The sequence below is a fragment of the Molothrus aeneus genome, chromosome 2, assembly GCF_037042795.1.
Source record: "Molothrus aeneus isolate 106 chromosome 2, BPBGC_Maene_1.0, whole genome shotgun sequence".
NCBI classification, from domain to species: Eukaryota; Metazoa; Chordata; class Aves; order Passeriformes; family Icteridae; genus Molothrus; species Molothrus aeneus.
The window spans coordinates 117,547,991-117,569,717 of record NC_089647.1 but is presented as its reverse complement, the minus strand read 5'-3'; the positions used below and the strand labels follow the sequence as shown (position 1 = coordinate 117,569,717).

The following is a 21,727-nucleotide window of genomic DNA, read 5'->3' as shown; positions in this document are numbered from 1 at the left end:
TCTGGGCAGGCTCTGACACATATTGTCCCATTTGCCTCTTGTGAGGGACAGGCATTACATAGTGATCAGGCAGCAGATACCTGGCAGGCCTTCCCTCTTCAGGCTGTTTTCTGTCCTTCTGTCCTTCCTTTGCTCTCTCTTAACCAGTATCCTCTGGTCTGCATTCCAGGCAGGATTAAAGCGAACTCTGCAAAGGAGATCAAGCCACCCTCTGCTCTGCTAGCTGCCAGCCATGGAGCAAATGAAGAGGTCAACAATGCTTCTGCTGGAGCTGCTTATTCTTGGGGGCCTGAGAGCAGCGATGGGCTCTGCAGTCCTGGGCACCCTGGATCTACAAATAGATGAGGAGCAGCCAGCTGGCACCATCATTGGGGACATCAGTGCTGGCCTACCCCCTGAAACTAGTGCCTACATGTATTTCATCTCAGCACAGGAGGGCAGTGGTGTCTCCACTGACTTGGGGATAGATGAGAATACAGGGATCATCAAAACCGCTCGTGTCCTGGACCGGGAGACTCGGGACCGCTACAGCTTCATTGCTGTCACCCCAGAGGGCATCACGGTAGAGGTGAACATCCAAGTGAATGACATCAATGACCATGCCCCAGCGTTTCCCAAGCAGCACAGCACCTTTCAGATCCCAGAGCACACCCCCATTGGCAGCAGGTTTCCCTTGGACCCGGCCTTTGATGCCGACAGTGGCCTCCTGAACACACAAGGCTACACAATTAAGGGAGGGAATGTGGGGCAGGCCTTCCGCCTGGAAACGCGCCGAGGACCCAATGGGGTCCTGTATTTGGACCTGGTGGTCAGCAACGTTCTGGATCGGGAGAACCGTTCCTCATACTCCCTGCTGCTGGAAGCCTACGATGGGGGCTCTCCGCCCCGGAGCACCCAGATGACACTGGACGTGTCCATTCAGGACATCAACGACAACGCCCCCAGCTTCAACCAGAGCCGCTATCACACGCTCATTTCAGAGAATCTGAAACCTGGCAGCAGCATCCTGCAGGTCTTTGCCTCTGACGCGGATGAAGGTGACAACGGGGATGTGATTTACGAGATCAACCGACGGCAGAGCGATCCTGACCAGTACTTCACCATCGATGCCCGGACTGGAGTCATCAAGCTCAACAAGGGTCTGGACTATGAAGTGAGGAAGGTGCATGAGCTGGTGGTGCAGGCAAGGGATAAGGCTGTCCATCCTGAGGTCACCACAGCCTTTGTCACTATCCACGTGCGTGACTACAATGACAACCAGCCCACCATGACTATCATCTTTCTGAGTGAGGATGGCTCCCCACAAATCTCCGAGGGAGCCCAGCCCGGACAGTACGTGGCACGCATTTCTGTTTCCGATCCCGACTATGGAGAGTATTCCAATGTCAATGTCACACTGGAGGGAGGAGATGGCAAGTTTGCCCTCACTACCAAGGACAACATAATCTACCTGATCTGTGTGGACCAACTTCTGGATCGGGAAGAAAGAGACTCCTATGATCTGCGGGTGACAGCTACTGACTCAGGAACGCCCCCGCTCCGGGCAGAATCAGCCTTTGTGCTGCAGGTGATGGATGTTAATGACAATCCCCCGCTCTTTGACCAGCAGGAGTACAAGCAGAGCATCCCTGAGGTGGTGTACCCAGGCAGCTTTGTCCTGCAGGTGACAGCTCGTGACAAGGACCAGGGTCCCAATGGGGAGGTGCGGTACAGCATTCTGCATGGCCGTGACACCCACTCCAGCTGGTTTACCATCGACCCTGCCACTGGCATCATCACCACTGCTGCCCCACTGGATTATGAAAAGGATCCTCAGCCTCAGCTCACTGTGCTGGCCACAGACCGGGGAACCCCTGCCCTCTCTTCCTCAGCTGTGGTGTACGTGGCCTTGCAGGATGTCAATGACAATGAGCCAGTGTTCAGGAGTAACTTCTACAACGTGTCCCTGAAGGAGAACACCCCTGTTGGGACCTGCTTCTTGCAGGTAGGTGCAGGTATTGAGGTCAGAGCTCGGCAGGGGCACAGCCAGGGCAGTGAGCAGCCTGGGGTGGGAGACCTGCTGGTGCAGGGTGTTTGGTGCAGGTGTCATGGCTTTGGCGGGCAGCGTTTGCAGCAGGAATGCTGGGGCAGAGATCCCCACCCTTGGTGTGAGCCCACAATGGGGCCAAGTCATGTACATCCTTTCTGTGTGCAAGCAGTGGGCAATGCCACTGCCACCAGGCACACCACAAGGCTGCCCATCACACAAAGCATGGTGTGGGCCTCTCTTGAGGTGGCTCCTGCTGTGCCAGGCCTTGCTTACATCAGTGTGGAGCTACCTTGCAGCCAGGACACTCAAAATGGGGCTAAGGAATGTGATACTGCCTCTGGGAAACTGCCTCTAGCCAGGCTTCAAACTTCCCTCTCCCCCTGTGAGGTTGTTAGCCCAAGTTCATCAGTGTTGGTAAGGCTGCTTGTGAGCATTAATTATGCTAATGGGCTAATGAGCTGAGGCACGTGCTGCTGCACCAGCCTTTGTGTGGCAAGAGGTCACAGCTAGGGCTGGAGAGCTGCTGGGCCTCCAAAAGCTCTGTGATGAGCTAGTGATGCCATTGGGATTCTGTGTGTTCTGTGCTCCCTGTGTTTGGTGTTTCTGCTGCAGCTCAGGCCCTGGAGCCAGGCTGATCCAGGCTGATCCCTGGGACAGATGATCCACCTGCCTGAGTTGGGGTGAGGGCAGGTGTGAGGGTGCAGTGAGGCACTGCCAACCGTGGCAGCATCCAGGCTGTCCATGGGGACAGCACCAGTGGCACTGGGGGCACGTCCCTGCTGGAGGTGTGGGGCACGGGGATGTCTGGCTGGGACCATGAGAAGCTCTGGTGCCAGACTGGTGAGAGGGGCCTAAGGGACAGGAAGAACAGAAATTCTGGAGTCCATAAGACAAGGCTGGAGGAGGTCCTGTGACTTGGCCAAGAAAAAGGGTCCCTAGGTCATGCTGGAGGTGGCGAGAAAGAATGGTCTGTGGGTGCCCTGTGGGTACACTGCAGGGGCATGGGGGGTGTGAGTGTGGGCGGGCTGTGGGGAGTGTGTGTGTGCGTGCAGATGACTGATGGTGTGGAGTGGGAGTGCTGGAGAGGGGCTTGTTGGGGAGTGAGTGCAGCAGATGGGGTAGGAGTGTGGCAGGAAGGAGGAATTGGGTGGGAGCAAGGACCAGGTGTGGAATAGAGGAGGCATGTGGAGCTGGGGCAAGTGTAGGATGGCACAGATGGCTTGGGGACAGGTCAAGGGTAGGATTAGGGGGAAGGATGGGCAGAAGGAGTGAGTGGGAGATGAGGAGGAAGATGTAGGTCAGGGGAGATTTAGGGTTGGTGTATGCAGGGCAACACTACAGACTGTCCCAGTGTGGGGTGTGTGGGGATGGGCAGGGCTGGGGACAGAGATGGGGAAGGGTCAGGGGTGGAGTCAGGGCCAGGGTCAGAGCAGAGATGCAGGGCAGCCCCGGGCCTGTGCAGAGCCCCCGAAGGGAGGCCCCCCTCTTTCCCTGTCCGTGCCTTCCTGCTCAGCGCGCTCACTCGCCGTGTGGGAAGGGTTCTGGAAATGCAATTGGAGATGGCGGCGGGGCTCCTGAGGCGGCCGTGGGGCCGGGCTGGAGGAGAGCGCCCTGCACAGAGCTGGGGCTGGGGGCACCCCAGGGAGTGCCCAGCACAGGGGCTGGGGGCACCCCAAAGAATGCCCAGCACAGGAACTGGGGCTGGGGGCACCCCAGGGAGTACCCCGCACAGGGGCTGGGGGCACCCCAAAGAGTGCCCAGCACAGGGGCTGGGGGCACCCCAGGGAGTGCCCAGCACAGGGTCTGGGGGCACCCCAGAGTGTGTCCAGCACAGGGGCTGGGGGCACCCCAGGGAGTGCCCAGCACATGGCCCCCTGGCTCTGCCCTGTGCAGGGACACTGCTGGCCTGGCAGCCGACAGGGGCCGAGGCTTGGCCACGTTTGATGTCTTGGCCGAGTGCTGGTGTTTCGTTTGGAAACAGCACGGCCAGGCTGAGCACAGGTAACTCCCGCGCGGCCTCGGCACAAAGCAAACAGCTCACACATCTGCTGCTGCTTCCTCTGGGCCAGGAAATGTGAGAGGATGGGAAAGGAGGCTGGCCAGGCCCAGGGCTTGATCGAGGATGCAGCAGCAGCCAGCTGAGTCTGGGAGCTGGGCAGAGCCAGGTCAGGGAGCCCTGCGCTTGGAGCGCAGCTGCCTGGCATGGCCACCCCTGTTGCCTCAAACAGGAAGGCTTCAGAGGTGCTGCCAGGACTCTTGGTGGCCAGTGCCCAGCACTGTTCCCCACAAAGTTGCCCATGTTGGGTGTGCTGCCCCCAGAGCCCTTTTGTGCTGTTGCTCCTGCTTGGCTCCATCTCTCTATGGCTTCCAGGCACTGGGGCTCACCCTGCCTCGGGACAGCAAAGTATCTCTGTTGAAGCCTGGGTTTTGTCCAGACCCACACAATGGTGATGAGTGCTCAGGTCACGGGCAGGCCCTGCCACATGAGGTACAGGACAAAGGACAGTCACCCAGGTCAGCACAGGGCTCAGTTTGCTTCTTTGTCGGTCTGCCCCATTTTTAGGCAGAAAAGCCTGGGAGGACCAGACCCATTTTTAGACAGAGATGTCTACTCTCCATGGACAGGACAGAAGGGTGGGGAAGGAAGGAGTCCCTGAGAGTGAGCAGGAGAGACCTGAACAATCACTACAGATGATCTGCTGCCTTGCAGACTCCATTCTGTCTGCCAGGACAGTCTTTGTGTCTGAGTGTGAACAGGGATGAGCAGAGCAGGTTGCTGGCCTGAGCTTCTGAGAAAGAAAAAGGAACTCATAACATCTTCTCTGTTTATTACTTGTGTTTACTATGGGCCAGGTCCCACAGTAGCAGACTGAGCATGAAGCAAAGGAAATAGCAAACTCGCTGTTCAAATCTGAGATGAGAAAGAAACACTGGTGGAGACAGAGCCCAGTGTAGCAGTGAACATGAGACCAGCAGAAAATGGAGCAGGAGATGGTCCCCAGCTGGCTGCCCTGCTCCTCTCTGCCACCATGAGCTGATGATGCAGAAGCTTTAGGGCACCGGACCCTGCTCCAGTGCTGCGCTCTGTATAAATCTGCTCTGGTATAAGTTCACCCTGCTGGTTTAAATTTGCTTTAAACATTTGACTGTGTACCAACACACTGCATGCATGGTCAGATAGTGTTTTTCTGGGACTTTCTGACTTTTCATGCTAAATCAAGTATTGTCTGTGCTCTGGCAGAGAGAGCTGTGAGCCCCATGTGGTGAGCATGGGCTGGTTGGACAGCAACCTGAATGACATGGAGTGGTGGATTATTGATTCTTGCATATATCCACTACTGATGATTTTGGAACCAGGGTTTACATACTGCCTTTGCACCCGTACACAAATGCTGGGGAACGTCAGAAATTAAAAGCTGACCAGCAATGTACCTAATGTAGAGTCTCTGCAGTTTTGAGGACAAGTCTGATGAGTTTTTGGTTCTGTTTTGTGATTCCGTGGGGCATTAATGGGCAATGCTACATGCATAGCACTGGGACAACCCCATGGGCCGTGCCCCAGGGAGGAAGATTTGGATGAAGAGCTGTAGGCTACACCAGGGCACATACACTGTATTACCGAAAGAGGTCTGGAGGGCTGTTCCTGGCAGGGACACGGAGCGTAGCCATGCATGGGCCCTGGGGCAGCACGAGGACTAATGCTCACCAACTGCGGGCAAGGAGAGTGCAGGAGGGAGGGGGCATTGCTGCCTGCCTGCATTTGTGTTCTTAGGGCAAGGGATTCAGTATCAACCTATTTCCAGACCTTTGCACAACACAGAACAGGCCTCCCCCTCCTTAGAAACAAGGCAAGCTTTCCAGAGCAAGATGGGGAGACGCCTGGGAGTGTGCTGGGGGGCAGGAACAAGGGGGGGAGAGTGTCACGGTCCTGAGGAGCAGGCTGCCATGTGGGGGGATCTGGGGTACACAGGGTTGGACATGGGGGAGATGCTGGTACATGGGGAGGTTGTGGGGGGAGGTGAGTGCTGTTGTTACCGCCAGAAGAGCTGCATTTGTTCCAAATTCCTGTGAAAGTTATTTCCTTGCGCTGCCAGCAGCCTCCTCCTGGGCTTGGCACAGCAGCCAGCGCCATGATTAATTCAAGTAGCATTTCCCCTGGAGCTGCAGCAGCTTTTCCACTGCAGCTGAGAGGCCCCAGCCCCTTGCGCTCCTCTCCCCCATGCTCTGCTCCTCCTCCCAGCCCCCTGGAACAGCTCCCTCCTTCCTCCGTGCGATCCCCAGCCCCCTCAGAGCTGCCCCTTTCCCCTTACCTCTGCCTCAGCCCTAGGCCCCACAGAACTCCTCTTTCCACCGCTGCCCTTGATCGCACAGCTCGCTCATCCATGTCCACCCACACCCCACCCACACGTGCAGCCCTCGAAGGGCCAGTCCCTTCTGCCCCCTCCCGTGGCCCCAGTCACCAGCGTGCTCCCCCTGCACCCCCGTTTCTGCTCCCTCTTGTTCTCCCCACACCCCTCGGTCAGTGCCAGCTGCAGTTGTCTTCTCCCTCTTGCCACTGTGACCCAGGGCAGCTCTCCTCCACCTGCACTGCCCTTGGGACATGCCAGCCTCTCCCTGTGGAATCCCAGAATGGTGTTAGGTGGGAAGGGACCTTAAAGATCATCCAGTTACAACCCCCTGCCATGGGCAGGGGCACCCTCCACTAGACCAGTCCTGGCCTTGGACACTTTCAGGGATGGAGCAGCCACAGCTGCTCTGGGCACTCCGTGCCAGAGCCTGCCCACCCTCAAGGTGCCCACCCATCCACAAGGATGAACTTCTTCCCAATGTGCCATCTAACCTGGTCCTCTGGCCATGTGAAGCCATCCCCCCTTGCCCTGTCAGTCCAGGCCCTTGTCCAAAGTCTCTGTCCAGCTCTCTTAGAGCCCCTTTAGGCACTGGAAGGCACTCTAAGGTTTCCCTGGAGCCTTTTTGAGGTTGAACACCCCCGTCTTGCACAGCCTGTCTCCAGTGCAGCTCCATGTCCTGCTGATGTTGGAGTCCCCATCCTGGCCTTGCTCCCTGGGCTCACCCTGCCTGGCATGCTCAATCCTGCGCTGACCCCAGCCCAGTCTCTCCTGCACATCTTATTGATGTGTGTCCCATCTTTTTGTATAGACCTTCTCTGAGTGCTCTCTGCCTGAGCTCCACATGGCTGAAACCCAGCCCCACACCCTGGTTTGGGGTCATTCTGGCTTCAGTGTCCCCCAGGGTCCTGCCATTTCTGCCCTGTGCTGTGGCTGCCCATTCAAGCCCCCCACCTTGGGCACTCTTCCCAGCTTCCCAGCCCTGCTCTGCTCCAGGATTCCCTGCCCCTTTCTGCTCCCCAGCTTCCAGGTCCTGTTCAGCTTCTGCACCTTCTGTGGGGCTCCCTATGCCCTGCAGCTCCTGGCTGCAGATGCCATTTCACTAGCAAGGACACCCAGGAACCCAGGTGAAGAACCTCGCTCCTTGTCCATCTGTGCCCTGCTCTGTCCCTGTGCTTGGAAGCCCCTGGGCTCCCAGAAGGGTGCTGGGCACTCCCAGGCTCCCTTCCCTCTTGCCCAGCCCCATATTCACACCCTGCCTCCCTGCCAGTGTCTGTGGTTAACCCACTTCCCCTCACCCTCTGACTCTTTAGCCTGTCTCTGGGCAGCCCCTGCTCCCCATGCCCAGCTACACGTGTTTCTGGCAGCCCTGTGTCTGTCCTAGAATCACAGGAGGGTGGGAAGGGACCTTAAAGCCCCTCTCATTCCATGCCTTGCCATGGCAGAGACACCTTCCACTAGACCAGGTTGCTCCAAGCCCCATCCAGCCTGGCCTTGGGTGCCAGGGCTGGGGCAGCCACAGCTGCTCTGGGCAGTGTGGAGTTGGCTGTGGGACCCCCAGCCCCGTGCCTGGGGCCCTGGGGACCCAGCAGTGTGACCCAGCAGAGGGACCCAGCAGTGCTGGCAGCTGTGCTGGGGCTCCCTGCTCCATGGGGAGCTATGGGAGCTGACCCTCGCCTTGGCCACGTGTGCTGCGCTGCTGCTGGGCCAAGCCCTGACCCTGTTCCCTCCCCTGGGACCTGCCCGTGCTGGAGGCTGGGACAAAGCCTGGAGACAGGAGCGGCTCCTGAAATAGCTGTGTAGCTGCTCCCTGGCTGCTTTGAGCCGGCCAGTGGCCGTGCCAGGGCTGGGAGGGCAGAGGCTGGCGCGCACTCCGGCGCGGGGAGCCGTGCGTGGGATCGCTGACCACACTGGCGCCAGCCTCCCCTCCTCTCCCACCAAGAGCCGTCACTCAGAGGGGCGGGAGCCCCAGAGCCAGATGTTTGCCAAAGCCACAGCACAACATGTGCGCAGCAGAGCCCCAGCCATGGCCAGGCTCCAGATGAGTTCCCTGCCTGCTGACTGCGCTGGCTGCAGTGGGGAGCACGGCTGAGGAATGGAGCCCGAGCTGCTGGGCAGTGCTCCATCACTTCTCAGCACTGTGGGCTGGGGCATGGGTCAGCAGGAGGTGTGTACGAGGGGCTCTGGTGTGGCTCTATGGGAAGGGGCAGCTTTGACTCCCACAGGGTGAGGGACCTTGGTGTGGGGCTGCACTTCATCCATCCCCATCTCTGGGAAATGTAGAAAGTCTGTTGTGCCCTAGCTCCACTTGTTCCTCCTGTCTTGCTGGGGTCCTGGGAGGAGGGTGTGAAATTGCAAGGCCTCCATACCCATCACTGCCCTCCCAGCTCTCCATGGAGTGGGGAGAGGCACACTTGGCCAGGACCCCGCTTCCTTTTCCAAGTCTGGTGCTGTGGTTTCTTGCTGCCTGACCCTGAGTCATCTTGCTGTTCTCCTTTGTTGTCCTCTTTGCTCCGTGGTGGCCACAGCCCTCCCCCTGCATGCTCTTCTGCCCAGCTGCAAGGCACCCCAGCAAAGCCTTCTCGCCACACCTGCGGGCAAGGAGGGGCAGGGAGCAGATGCTGCTGCCCGCTGTGGTCAAGGCTGCTCTGCAGGGACAGGGAGCAGATCAGCTCTCTTGGAACAATCTGAGCTCAGTGGGGAACTGGGTGTTCAGGAGGGTCTTTAGCTGGAGATCACAGAATGGTTGAGTTTGGAAAGGACCTCTTGAGATAGTCTAGTACAACCCCCCCATGCACAAGCAGCACCATCCAGAGTTGGTTGCCCTGGGCATCCCCACTTTCCTGGGAAGCCTCATAAAGGAAAAGTGCTTCCTGATCTTCAGAGGGACTCTCCTGTGTTCCAGTGTGTGCCCATGCCCTCTGATCCTGACACTGGGCACAACTGGGAAGAGCCTGGATCCATCCTCTTGTTGCCCTCTTTCCTGTATGAATGATACCCCTTCTCCAGGCTGAACTACCCCAGGTCCCTCAGTCTTTTGTCCCAGGAGAGGTGCTCCAGTCCCTTCATCTTTGTGGCCCTTCACTGGACTCTCTCCAGTGTCGCCATTTCTCTCCTGTACTGTGGGAGTACTGAGGAGTACTGTGCTGTACACAGCTCCAGCTGTGGCCTCACCACTGCTGAAGAGAGGGACAGGATCCTCTCCCTGCTGGCCACACTCACCTGATGCTGCCAGGGCACCCTTCTCCTTCCTTGCAGCAAGGGCACATTGCTGTCTCATCTTCAGCGTGGCACTATGGGGGCCTCTGTGCTGAGCTGCTCTCCAGTGTGCAGCCCCCAGCCTCTGCTGCTGCAGGGGATTTCTTCCTCCCCAGAACTTTGCACTGTCCCTTCAGGAGGCCTCTCGTCCCTCCCTGCAGCCTCTCAAGGTCACTCCAGATGCAGCATGACCCTCTGGTAAATCAAATCAGCCACTCCTCCCAGTTTGGGGTCATAGCAAACGTGCTCAGCGTACACAGTGCACCCTCAAACAGGTCATTAATGGAGATACCAGACAGTGCTGGAGGCAGGACTGACCCCTGGGGTACACTGCTAGCTACTGGCCTCCAGGTAGGTGCTGTGCCCCTGACCACCACTCTCTGCACAGGAGACATTCAGCTGGTTTTCACCTGAATGGGGATCTCATGGGGTGGAGTGTCAAAGAATTTAGTGCACTTCACGTTGACAATGTCCACTCCTTTTCTGTCATCCACCAGGCCAGTCATTTATCAAGTGGATCAAGCATGATTTGTCCTTAGGGGAAGCTGTGCTCACCACTCCTGATGATTTTCTTGTCTTTCCCATGCATAAAAATGGTTTCCAGGAGTAGCTGCTCCATCAGTTTCCAGGGATCAAGGTGACCCTGATTGTTTTGTAGTTACCTGGGTTCTCCTGCCTTACTCTTGAAGATGGGAGATATTTACTTTCCCACAGTCTTCAGGCACCTCCCAAACGTGATGATTGAGCAAAGATTATTGTGAAGGGCCTGGCAGTGATGTCCTTCACCCTGTTCTCTGACACCTGAGGCTCCTGAAGACCCATCTTACTAGTAGAGAGTAAGGGAAAGAGGGCATTAAGTACCTCAGTCTTTTACATGTCCTGTGTCAGCAGGTCCCTAGTCTCCTTCAGCTGTGGGTCTGCATTTTACCCAGCCTTCCTTCTGTCACCAATGTGCTTACAGAAGCCCTTCTTGTTGACTTTGACATCCCTTGCCAGATTCAAACCCAGCTGGGAACTGGATGCCAACAGCAGCGTTCCCATGTGATTGCACTGATCAGTGAGTGATTTCAGCTGAAGGTAGCCCAGATGTGATCCCCAAACCCTGCCGTGGTAGCAGCCTCTTCTACACCTATCCACGAAGTCCTCAAAACATCGGGGTCATCCCTGGGTTCCTTAACACATCCTCTGGTCTCAAGGGCATGTGCCTTTTCAGTTACATCCATTGTCTGACAGAAATGGAGTATTTCTTCTGTCACTTTCATCCAGACCCTTTCCCTCACTGCTCATGAACTTCTCCCCAGAGCCTGTCTCCTGACCTGTCTTTCACCCACCCGACTGCCCAGCCCTCCAAACTCTAACATCCTTCTTTCAGTATGAGGACAATGGGAGAAGGTGTCAAAACCCTTCCTAAAGTCAAGGCAATTGTCACCCACAGCTGTCAGCCCTTTAAGCCCAGATCCCATCACCACAGAGAGCAAACAGGATGGTCAATCTATGATGGCTCTTCCCTTCCAGGATCTTTCATGTGGCCTAAAACATGCTAGAAGACTCGCTCCATCATTCTCCCAGGGCCCAAAGTGTGGCTGATGAGAATGTAGACCCTCAGATGATCCTTTTGGCCTTTGTTGAAGGTGGGATGTGAGACTTGCATTCCTCCAGGTGTCACGGATCTCCCCTGCTTTGCCCTCACATGTGAAGAGCAGCCCCACAAATCCATTTCTGCCAGCATCCATTGATGCAGCCTGTTGAGTCCCATGGATTCACGTGGATCAATCTTTCCAAAGAAATACTGACTCTCTCTTCCCCCCTCTCTGGAGGCTCTCTGAAGCCTTTTGAACAGCATGGAGGCCTGGGAGGCTGGTGGAGAGCGAGGTGAAGGAGGCACTGAGTGCCCCAGTCTTAGCTGTGCCTGCTGCTGCTGAATCCACACTCAGAAATGGGCTCTTCTTCAGGCCTTCACTGCCAGCACAGTGCAGAGGCTCTTCTTGGCACGCTCAGGCTTGAACTTTGACTTTGCTGGCACATCCTGACATGCCTGGCAGTGTCTATAGATTCCTACTATGTGTCTTGCCTCCATGCCCATCTCAAAGAATTGTGGAATGGTTTGAGGTGGAAGGGACCTTAAATGTCATCTCCTTCCACCCCCCTGCCATGAGCAGGGACACCTTCCACTCAACCAGGTGGTTCCAAGCCTTGTCCAGCCTGGCCTTGGACACTGCCAGGGATCCAGGGGCAGCCACAGCTTCTCTGGACACCCTGTGCCAGGGCCTCATCACTCTCACAGGGAGGAATTTCATCCCAATATCCAATCTAAACCTACTCGCTGTCAGTGTGAAGCAGCTCTCCCTTGTCCTGTCTTTTGAGGCCCTTTTAAATAGCCTCTCTCTCCATCTCGTTGGCTCCCTCCAGGTACTGAAAGGCCCCAGTCAGGTCGCTCCAGAGCCTCCCCCTCTCCAGGCTGGACAGTCCAATTCTCTTAGCATGCACCACCTTTTGCATGGCAGCTTAGCCCGGAGGCCCCTGCTTAGCCCAGGCCATCTGCTGAGGTCTCTGTGTTTTCCTGAGCCCTGGGATGGGCTGCTCTTGAAGGCTTTCCAGCTTTCCTCAGCTGCCTTGGCCTTCAGTGCTGCCTCCCATGAGATCCCTTCCATCGACCAGTTCCCTGTAAAAGCTGAACTCTGTCTTGCAATCCAGGCTCTGTACTCAGCTTCTCTTCTTCCTCACTCCCTTTAGGATACTGAATCTGCTGCTTCAGGGCCACTGCAGTCACAGCTACTGCCAGCTGCCACATCCCCAGTTAGCAGTCCCTTCTAGGGAACAGCAGATCCAGCTGCATGCCACCCCTGCTTGGCAGGGACTCTGGAATCTTTGTGAGACCAGGGGTCTGTGATCCTGGCTTCCTCAGGTACTGCTGCTTCCTTGGCAGCTTCAGGTCAGGAATCTCCTGGCAGGGCATTGGTGTCCTTGTGCTTAAAGCCTTTGTGGCTGTGCGGGCTCCGTTCAGAAGTCAGAGGAGAGAGGGCAGTGGGGCTGCTGTTCAGGCTCAGAGCCCTGGCTTCTGCTCCCACACATTCGAGCAACAGGACTGGCACAGCCCCAGTGCAGTTTCCTGGGCAGTTCCACAGGCAGCTTGACCCCGTTTCCCTCTATTTTTCAGGCAAACATCAAGAGTCTCATGAGTGAGCTGCAGTGAAACCAGCTGTGGATCCAAGACTTGGGGCGGATGCTAAATACAGAGCCTGGGGCTGCCCTGCATTAGCTTCTAGCAAAGTTCCTGGAAAAATGTCCATGCTTGGTTTAAAAATTTCCAGAAGTGGTGAACTCACCGCAGGCCTTAATGAGCCCTTTTGGTGGCTAATTGCCCTCACAGCTAAAAATGTGTCTCAGTCTCAAACTGTGTGTGCTCTGAGTCTGCAGCAGTGCATGCAGCTGGAATGAGGTGGTTGCCATACCTGGTGGTCCCTGTGGTGTCTCAGGAGTCCCCAGGAGGCATCACCCAGCTGCAGCGGGGATCCTGCTGTCCCTGGGTCTCGTGTCAGGCCTTGCTGAACGTGGGCTGCCCACGGGCGGTCAGCCAGCCCCATCCCATGGGATGCACACATGGGATATCAGCAGTCTGCAGGCAGGGAGCTGGGCTGGCGTGCACCAGCCACAGCCCCCTCCCTCTGCACGCAGTGGCAGAGCACAGAGCAAAGTGTCCAGTGGCCCCAAACTCAGCCAACACCGTGACCTGGTCCAGCAGGTGTTTGCTGTTCCTGTGGCTTCTCTCTAGGCACCAGTTTAGCATCTCCCATCCAAGGGAGACAAGAACCAGGTGCAGGGCTGCAGTTGTGGTGGCACCAGTGATGTGACCTCTCTTAGATGCTATGTAGGCTCATATTGGGCAGAGTTTTGTGTTGGACCAGCGGTTCACAGATGGTCCCATCACAGGATGGGGCAGTGAAGCAGTAGATACATGGGATACCTTGTCCTGGCTGCACAGCCAGGGCTGGTTCTGATACCACACTGCTGGCTCCACCAGTTATCTTGCTGGAACATGGCTCTGGGTACCAGGAAGCCGTCAGGGAGGTGGTGCTGCATTACACAGTAGTGAGAGCTCATCTGTTGCTTCCCTGTTTCTGAAACCTGGCCCAAGTCTTGTGGCAGGAAGCTGGGTATTCCCCCTCTGGGTAATCCTAAGGGTGGCACCCATCAGAAGATGGTTATGGTGGGGAAGGGAGACTCTTCTGGAAGCATCAGAGCCCCTTGGGCTAAGGAGCCTGAAGCTGCTATCTCACTCTGCAGCAGAGTGTGTGGCTGTACAGTGATGTAAGCAGCTGATGTGCATTTTAGATAACCTTCAGAGTGAGAAATACTTCATTCTGAAGGAAAGAAAAAACTTCATTTACCATATAGTACCTATTCCAGCTGGTTATGCATTTCCATCTGCAGTGCAGGAGAAGGCTGGCAGCTGACCCAAGGAATGGCAGAGGCACACAGGGTGTAGGTACAGGGCTGTATCCCAGGCACAGGCACACAGGGTGTGGGTACAGGGCTGTATCCCAGGCAGGACAGAGGCACACAGGGTGTGGGTACAGGGCTGTACCCCAGTAATGACAGGCAGCATGGAGCCACTGTACTGGTAACCTGCACAAGAGCTCCAGTGATATCAGCAGGGTCAGATTTGTGCTCTCTGCTGAGCAGTTCCCCAGGAAGATGGGATGGGTCAGTAGGGAGGGGGATGGTGAGCTCTAGGTGGGTCTAGTTTCCCAAAGTGCTTCCTGACCCAGTTCTGTCACAGCACCTGTGCTTCCAAGTGCTCTGCAGCTGGAGTGGGGAGGGGGATCCTGTTCCATGGTGCTTCTTCTGGCAGCTGCTGCAGGGTTAGGGAGCAGATTCTCTGCACAGGAGCTTAGTGCTCCCTGGAGATGTGGTCTCAGTTTCTCCCTGCAGGCAGCCCCTCAGCCCACAGGCAGCAGGGCTGCTGGGGGTGTCGCAGGTGCTGCCTCCTGTTCCCTGGTTCCCTGTCAGGACAGGCTGGTCCCACCCCTGCCCATGGCTGTTGCCTGCAGGCCCTGTGTCCTGTCCCCTGGTTGCTGCCTCCCCGGTGAGCAGCTCACAGCCCCCAGCCAGGCCCTCGGCTTGGCGCAGCGCTCCTCGTGCAAAGCGAGGCCCCATGGCTGCTGCGGGGAGGAGCTGTGGCTGACGAGGCCTGAACTCCGCTTCACCCGCGCCTGGCCCAGCTGCCTTCCCCAGCTCTGTCCCCCAGCTTTGCTCTCCATGGAGCTCCCAGCTGGTGGAGGAGCTGTGGGCAGGGATGTGGAGTCAGGAATTGGTTTCTGCTGACCTGAGCTCTGTGGGAGCCTGAAGGAGGAGCTGGGGAGGGCAGGCAGGGAGCAGCATTCCTCCTCCTGCCACGTCTGTCATAGTGGGTGCATTTCTTGTGCTACAGACAACGTGAGACTGGACTGTCACAGGGCAGTGCCACCCTCCATCCTCATGCCCTGTGTCTGGGACTGCTAGACATGGAGCCCTGAGAGCAGGACAGAGCCAGGGCCATGGTGGCAGGGGGGTCACTTTCTTCCTGTCCCATCCTGAGTGTCTTTGCAGAAAAGAAGGAATAGAGGTGCAGGGGCTGCTGCTGCTGCAGTGCTGCATGTCCTGCAGAAGAAGCAGTGGCTGGCCTGGGACAAGAGCCACAATTGCTGTCACGCTGCATTGTGATGGCCAGCTCTGAGGGTGGCATGGTGGCTGTGGCCATGGAGCAGAAGGTGGCACTGGGGCGTGGTGGTGGGGCTGGGCTGGCTCTGGCGGGTTCTGTTCTGTTCAGGTGGTGCCTTCCCTCACACAGGTGACAGCCACAGATGCAGACAGTGGTGTGTTTGGCTCCCTTTCCTACTCCATTGGCTCTGGCATCGGCAGCGTCATCCCCACGCAGTTCAGCATTGACAAGCACTCGGGGCAGCTGTGCACGGTGCAGCCCCTGGACCGTGATGAGGGCACGGCTGCCTACGACTTCACCATCACTGCTGTGGATGGGGTGAGTGCTGCCGAGGCTGCACACGCAGTGCTGCTGAGCCAGCCCTGGGCAGGGGTACTGCTGTCCTTGGGCTGTCCCTGACCCGGTGCCTCCGCAGGGCGGCCTGAACTCCATGGTGTACGTGAAGGTGTTCCTGGAGGACACGAATGACAACCGGCCAGTGTTCTACCCGCTGGAGTACGCTGCCAGCATCAGCACCCAGAGCATGCCGGGCACAGCCGTGCTGCGCGTCACTGCCCACGACAAGGACGAGGGCCTCAATGGCAGGGTGACATACCGCATCGTCCGGGGAAACTCGCCCCCGCTCTTCTCCCTCAACAAGGACACAGGTGAGCTCTCAGGCAGCCAGGGCAGGCAGCAGTTGGAGCACTGGCATGTGGGAGGTGTCAAAACCAGCCTGAGTGTCACTGCTTGGCCACCTCAGCAGTGCAGTCTGTCTCCAGAGTGCGTCTGTTCCTCTCCCTGCCACATCTTTCCCTGCTAAATTTCCTTAGACTCTGGTAACCCCTTCCCAGAGTCAGTCCCTGACTTATTGTTTCTGCTCCCTGTTCTGTTCTTCATTTGTCCTGTATGCCTTCTTCTCCCCATTCCCCATCTCTGACTCACTGTGCCCTTCCTCTTGTGTGCTGATCACACAGCTGTATGATCAGCTATATGATCAGGCTGTATCCTGCTTCCTTTCTTGTCCCTGCTAGTTCCCTCTTCTCCAGCTCAGTTAACTCTCCTATAACTCTGTCACTCTTGATCCCACTGTTCTCATTGGCTGCATCTGCTGGAAGCCAGAGCAGTTTCTGCTGGGGAAGTGGGTGCATGGGTATGAGATGCCAGGGACTCTCAGCAGGACAGAAAGGTGCACTGGGGAATCTGCACACTGGTTCTCAATTCCCAGCAGGTGACTGGGAAGATTACAAGCCCTACCAGCCCTCCTAATGCAGGGCCATCTCCTTTGTAAGGCCTATCAACTATGATCCTTCACTTCTATATCCCCTCCCAGATCCTGTCTGCCTGCCCAGGGCCTGCTTGCTGTGTTATGACACTCTCCCTGTGCCCCAGATTGGAAGCCCTCTCCCTGCCTTTCCCTCTCCCAAGACCTGCCTTCTGGCTCATGTCCCACAGCCTGTACCGCCGCTAAACTCAGAGCTGGCTGTAAGACAAAGCGCGGAGGGTTTGGGGAGGCTTTCCTGGGAGAGCTCCACTCATTCACTCCAGCTCCTTCGTGGTGGGCTCCACTGTGATGCACATTCTCTCCTACCCCTTCTGGTCTGCCTTTTCCACTTTATGGTTTGGCCTGTTCCCTGGTGCCAGGTGCCAGGGGTGCAGCACAATGCCGCATCAAGGACTTTCTTCCTCAGGTGTCATTTCTCTGTCATGGTCTCTGAATGGCAAAGCCAACACCCTGGTGCAGCTGGTGATCTCTGCTCAGGATGGGGGGGGCCTGCAGGCACAGCCGAATGCCCGGGTAAACATCAGCATCGTGGAGGGCACAGTCTCACCCCCTGTCTTTGAGCAAGCTCAGTACTTCTTCAGCGTGCCCGAGGACATGCCGCAGGGCACCACTGTGGGGGCTGTCCAGGCCCAGAACCCTCCAGGTATGGCCTTGTCCCTTTTGCATGTGCCACTTTCCCTGTCCCCACACCATCCTTGAGGTCCAGCATCCACCACACTTCCCTGCTCTGAGAGCTCCACACACTGACACCTGAGTGTGCACCCAGCTCAGCACCTGTGCTTACACAAGTGCATAAGCACACCTGGGGTCTGTGCACATGGGCACTGTGCTGCTGCACCCCTTGGAGCACAGCTGCCTGACCCCGGGGCTGAGGCAGTAAGCTGGATGGCACCTCATTCCTTCTGTCTCCGTCCTCTTGCCCACAGGTCATGCTGATGACATCTTCTATTCCATCTCCTCGGGGGACCCTCATGGCTATTTCTCCATTGACTCGGCCTCGGGGCAGCTGCGCACCAGCCTGCCTCTGGATCACGAGTCCCAGGCAGTTCTCGTCCTGGATGTCCAGGCCCGGAGCGGTTCCCCCCCTGCCTACAGCAACACGCGGGTGAAGATCTCTGTGTCAGATGTGAATGACAATGCTCCGGCATTCCCAACTCCCTCTGACTCCATCCTGCTGCCAGAGGCCACAGAGCCCGGCACTACAGTGTACACCCTGCAGGCTGAGGACCGTGACAGCGGTGCCAATGGACAGGTGGCCTTTGAGCTGCTCTCGGGGGGTGAGGGCACCTTTGTCGTGGAGCATGCCTCGGGGGCCGTGCGGCTCCTCGGGGCCCTGCAGTACGAGGCCATCTCAGCCTACAGCCTGGCCATCGTGGCCCGGGACAGCGGCGTTCCCCAGCTCAGCTCCACCTTCACGCTGCTGGTGCACGTGCAGGCCGAGGACGACAACGGACCCATCTTTGACACTCTCACCTACCGCGTGGAGGTGCAGGAGGGTGTTCCCGTCTCCACCCGCTTCCTGCAGGTGAGGGCCCTGGCACATGATGTGGAGCCCTCGGCCCTCACCTACCACCTGCGTGCGGATGGGGATGCTGCCAGTTTCGGCATCGTGCCCGAGAGCGGCTGGCTGTACGTCAAGAGTGCCCTGGACCGGGAGACGCGGGACCTGTACGTGCTGACGGTGCTGGCCTCGGTGGGAGGCACCGGGGCCGCGGCGGACGCGCGGAAAACCGGCACCAGCACCGTGCGTGTCAGCGTCACCGATGAGAACGACAATAGCCCGCGGCTGAGCGAAGAGCGGTACTTCTTCACCGTGTCTGAGAACCAGGCTCCTGGCAGCACCGTGGGAAGGGTGATGGCAAGCGACCGGGACGCCGGACAGAACAGCCGGCTCACCTACCGCCTGCTCCAGCATGACCCCAACTTTCTGATCCACACACAGACAGGTGAGACACTCCCGGCTTCCCAGGTGGGGCTGTCTGGTGAGAAAGCCCAGGGCAGGGCAGCAGTGACGGCAGCCAGGCCAATGCAGCAGCAGAATATTCACCTTACTGCCCCCGCAGTGCTGGGCTCCAGCAACACAACTGAATAACACATCTGAGCACAGGCTCTGCTCTAATGCAGCTTGTGGGCTGAGCTGGGTCCCTGCTCATCAGTATTCTCACTTCTAGTGCCTGCCCCATTCTTGGAAGCATTCAAGGCCATGTTAGATAGGGCTTGGAGCAACCTGGGATAGTGGAAGGTGTCCCTGCCCATGGCAGCAGGGTGGAACAAGATGGGCTTGAAGGTCCCTTCCAACCCAAACCCCTCTGGGATTCTCCCTCACAGGAGAGGTCAGCACCAAGCACAGCTTGGATCGGGAGCAGCAGTCCAACTTCCAGCTGCTGGTGATTGTGCAGGATGGGGGAGCACCGCCTCGCAGTGCCACCGGAACCATCTATGTCACTGTGCTGGATGAGAATGACAACGCTCCTGCTTTCCTGCACGTGGGCAGTGGTCAGGAGCTAACTGTGCAGGTAGGGCTGCAGGCTGCAGCACCGATGGGGCCTGGTGGCCTCTGGATGTGGGGGCAGGGGGTACTGCTGGGGAAAATGGGGTGGGCAGGGGGACCCAGGAGAGCTTCAGGGTAAGAGATGAGCAGCCACAAGTTGGATCCATGCAGCAGCCAGGACAGTTGGATAAATCTGAAATGTGGCAGGAGGGGCATGTCCTTGGGCAGGGAAGAAATCCTGGTGCACAGAGCAGGCAGGGGCTCTAGAGGGCTCTGGCACAATCAGGACTGGCCAGCAGGCAGAAGCTCTTGGCTCACACGTGCCTCTAGAGAGGGACAGCAAAAGGAGCCCTGAACCTGACACAGGTTCAGAGAAGAGCCAGGGTGAACAGTTGTGTGCAAGGAGATGCATGAGGCTATCACCCTCTAGGCCTGGGGATTTTGGGTGCAGCCACTTGTCTTTCTGGGAGGTCAAGAAAATGTTGTCCATCTGGGCTTGGCATGCACAAGAGTTTTCTGTGGATCTGCTGTGCCTGCCAGCCAAGCTTTCCCTGCACACTCTGGTGGCAGCAGTCACTGGGCACTGCATGTGCTGCAGACCCAGCTGCATGGGTACTGCTCAGGAGAACTGGGAGGGGACCTGCACCAGCGAGGGCTTGTGGGACCAGCTGAGGGGCACTGGCAGCAGCAGAGCAGGGAGGCTGCATGGGCAGCAGGGCCCTGGCACAGAGCAGGGGCAGCCCACAGCTGGGCAGCCAGGCCCTCTCTGCACGTCCATTGCTGCACATAAGGCTGTGTGCTCAAAGCCCCTGGCTCTGAGTGGCTCAAAAACACCATGATGGTGACAGCCACCCTCTGCCACACGTCCTGCTCAAGCTGTGCACCCCAGACAGGTCAGAGCAGACAGGACTGTGTTGGTAGCCACCTGGGTGACACAAGATCTGGGGACACTCTGCAGCTCCAGCCAGGCCTTCCCTGTTCATTGCTGCTTCCCTTGCCGTCCTAGGGTGCAGCCATTCCTTGCCAGCCCATCCTAGGGTGCAGTCATTCCTTGCCCAGCCATCTTCTTTCATGCCCTGCTCTGTTGGCACAGCTGTTGGCAGGGCTTGGCTGGGGTGAGCACGTCTTCCAGAGCCTAAAGGAGGCAAAGGGGGCACAGTAAGGCTTGCCCTGTCTCTGAGCAAGGCTCTGGGAGCAGAGCAGGCCAGGGACTAGCCAGCCACAGCCTGCCTGAGGGAGCAGTGGGTGGGCTCTGTGATAATTGCTCCAGCTGGCATCTGCTGGGAGCCCTTCTAGGGACACAGGTGACACACCACACGGCAGGATCTGCATCTGAGCCCAGTGTCTGGGGGCTTAAAGGGCCCTGCCAGAGCTTGGTAGGGCTCTGCTCCTACAAAGAGACCATGAAAGCAGGTGTGTCCTTCAGGGGACAGGACAGGCTGAGAGGGGTTCAAGAGTTCTGAGGGCAGGTAAATGCTGCAGCAGCCCTGAGAAAACACCTGTTTGGGCACTTTGGTTTGCAGGTGCTGGAAGCAGAGGTAGAGAAGGGTGGAGTACCACAACGGCCCACTCTTAGCCATGTTTTGCATGTAGAAGAGGCTTGGAGGAAGAAGTGAAACCAGATGATAACACAAAGCTCCATGATTTCTTGCAGACGTGCTCAGGGCACATTCATGTCAGGGTTCTTCAGGCAGAGCAGAGGAGGGTTCTGTGTCCACCTTCGAGCACCAGGTGTGGTGTGCTGAGATGAAGCACTGGTGATGTGCTGGCAGAACAGGGGGAGCTTGCAAAGGGGCTGCAGTGATGGATCCTCCAGGGAATGATTGCTAGGAGAGGGGAGAGGGAGCACAGGGAAAGGAGTGCCTGTTTTCACAGAGGCACTGCCCTGGTGCTCGTGTTTTGCTGTATCCCCTCAACGATGTGATGGTGGATGTCACTGGTCTATTCACAGCATTCGGGATGAGGGCTCCCTGTGAAGAGCTGTAGAAGGATCATGTTGGTCAGGGAAGATGATGGGACATGAAATCACTGCTGCTAAGCAAATTGCTGGAAAGCAACACAGATGGCACAGCCCAGGGGTGGGCTCTGAACTGGCTGCTTCAGTTTGGGGAGAAGCCTGGAGCTTTGTGAATGTGCCACACCAGGCTCAGGGTAGGCAAAAAAGCAAATCAAATGTTGAGTTTAATTAGACAAGAAACAGAATGAAAGAAAATATCATCACCCACAGCTCAGATTCTGCCCACACTCTCTGGTTCCATTCCCTAAGTGAGCAGAAGTGATAGAAACTGTTTAGAGAAGGATGTTAACAGATCTCTGGTAGATAATGGTTCCAAGCAGGAATAAAACATTCTTTGGCATGGACAAAGCCTCAGGAATATCACAAAGGTGTGCACAGAGTCATGGGGAAATGAGAAGTTGCTTTTTTCATAACACAAAGCTGGGCAACTCCATAAGAACTGACCAGGCAGCAGGTTTAAAATAAACACAGGCAGCATTTCTTTATGCAGAATGTAATTAAATTGTGAAATCATTGTCCAGAGTTGCATGGGTTCAAAACTAGATGAATTCATGGAAAGAAAAAACTCCATCAAAGGCTGATGAGCACAAATACAATCTGTAGCTCAGGAAGTGTCTGAGC

At 57.1% G+C, this 21,727-nt stretch overlaps 1 protein-coding gene across 1 annotated transcript in view; it reads left to right on the top strand.

The window, feature by feature from the left end:
• The first annotated feature begins 241 nt into the window (after positions 1 to 241).
• DCHS1 (dachsous cadherin-related 1) overlaps positions 242 to 21,727 on the top strand; it is a 40,138-nt gene continuing 18,652 nt past the window's right edge. The window contains exons 1-6 of the mRNA XM_066545618.1: positions 242 to 1,984; positions 15,464 to 15,652; positions 15,750 to 15,981; positions 17,005 to 17,241; positions 17,525 to 18,544; positions 18,927 to 19,114. Coding sequence (XP_066401715.1) covers positions 242 to 1,984; positions 15,464 to 15,652; positions 15,750 to 15,981; positions 17,005 to 17,241; positions 17,525 to 18,544; positions 18,927 to 19,114 — 3,609 coding nt within the window. The remainder of the gene's footprint in view (positions 1,985 to 15,463; positions 15,653 to 15,749; positions 15,982 to 17,004; positions 17,242 to 17,524; positions 18,545 to 18,926; positions 19,115 to 21,727) is intronic.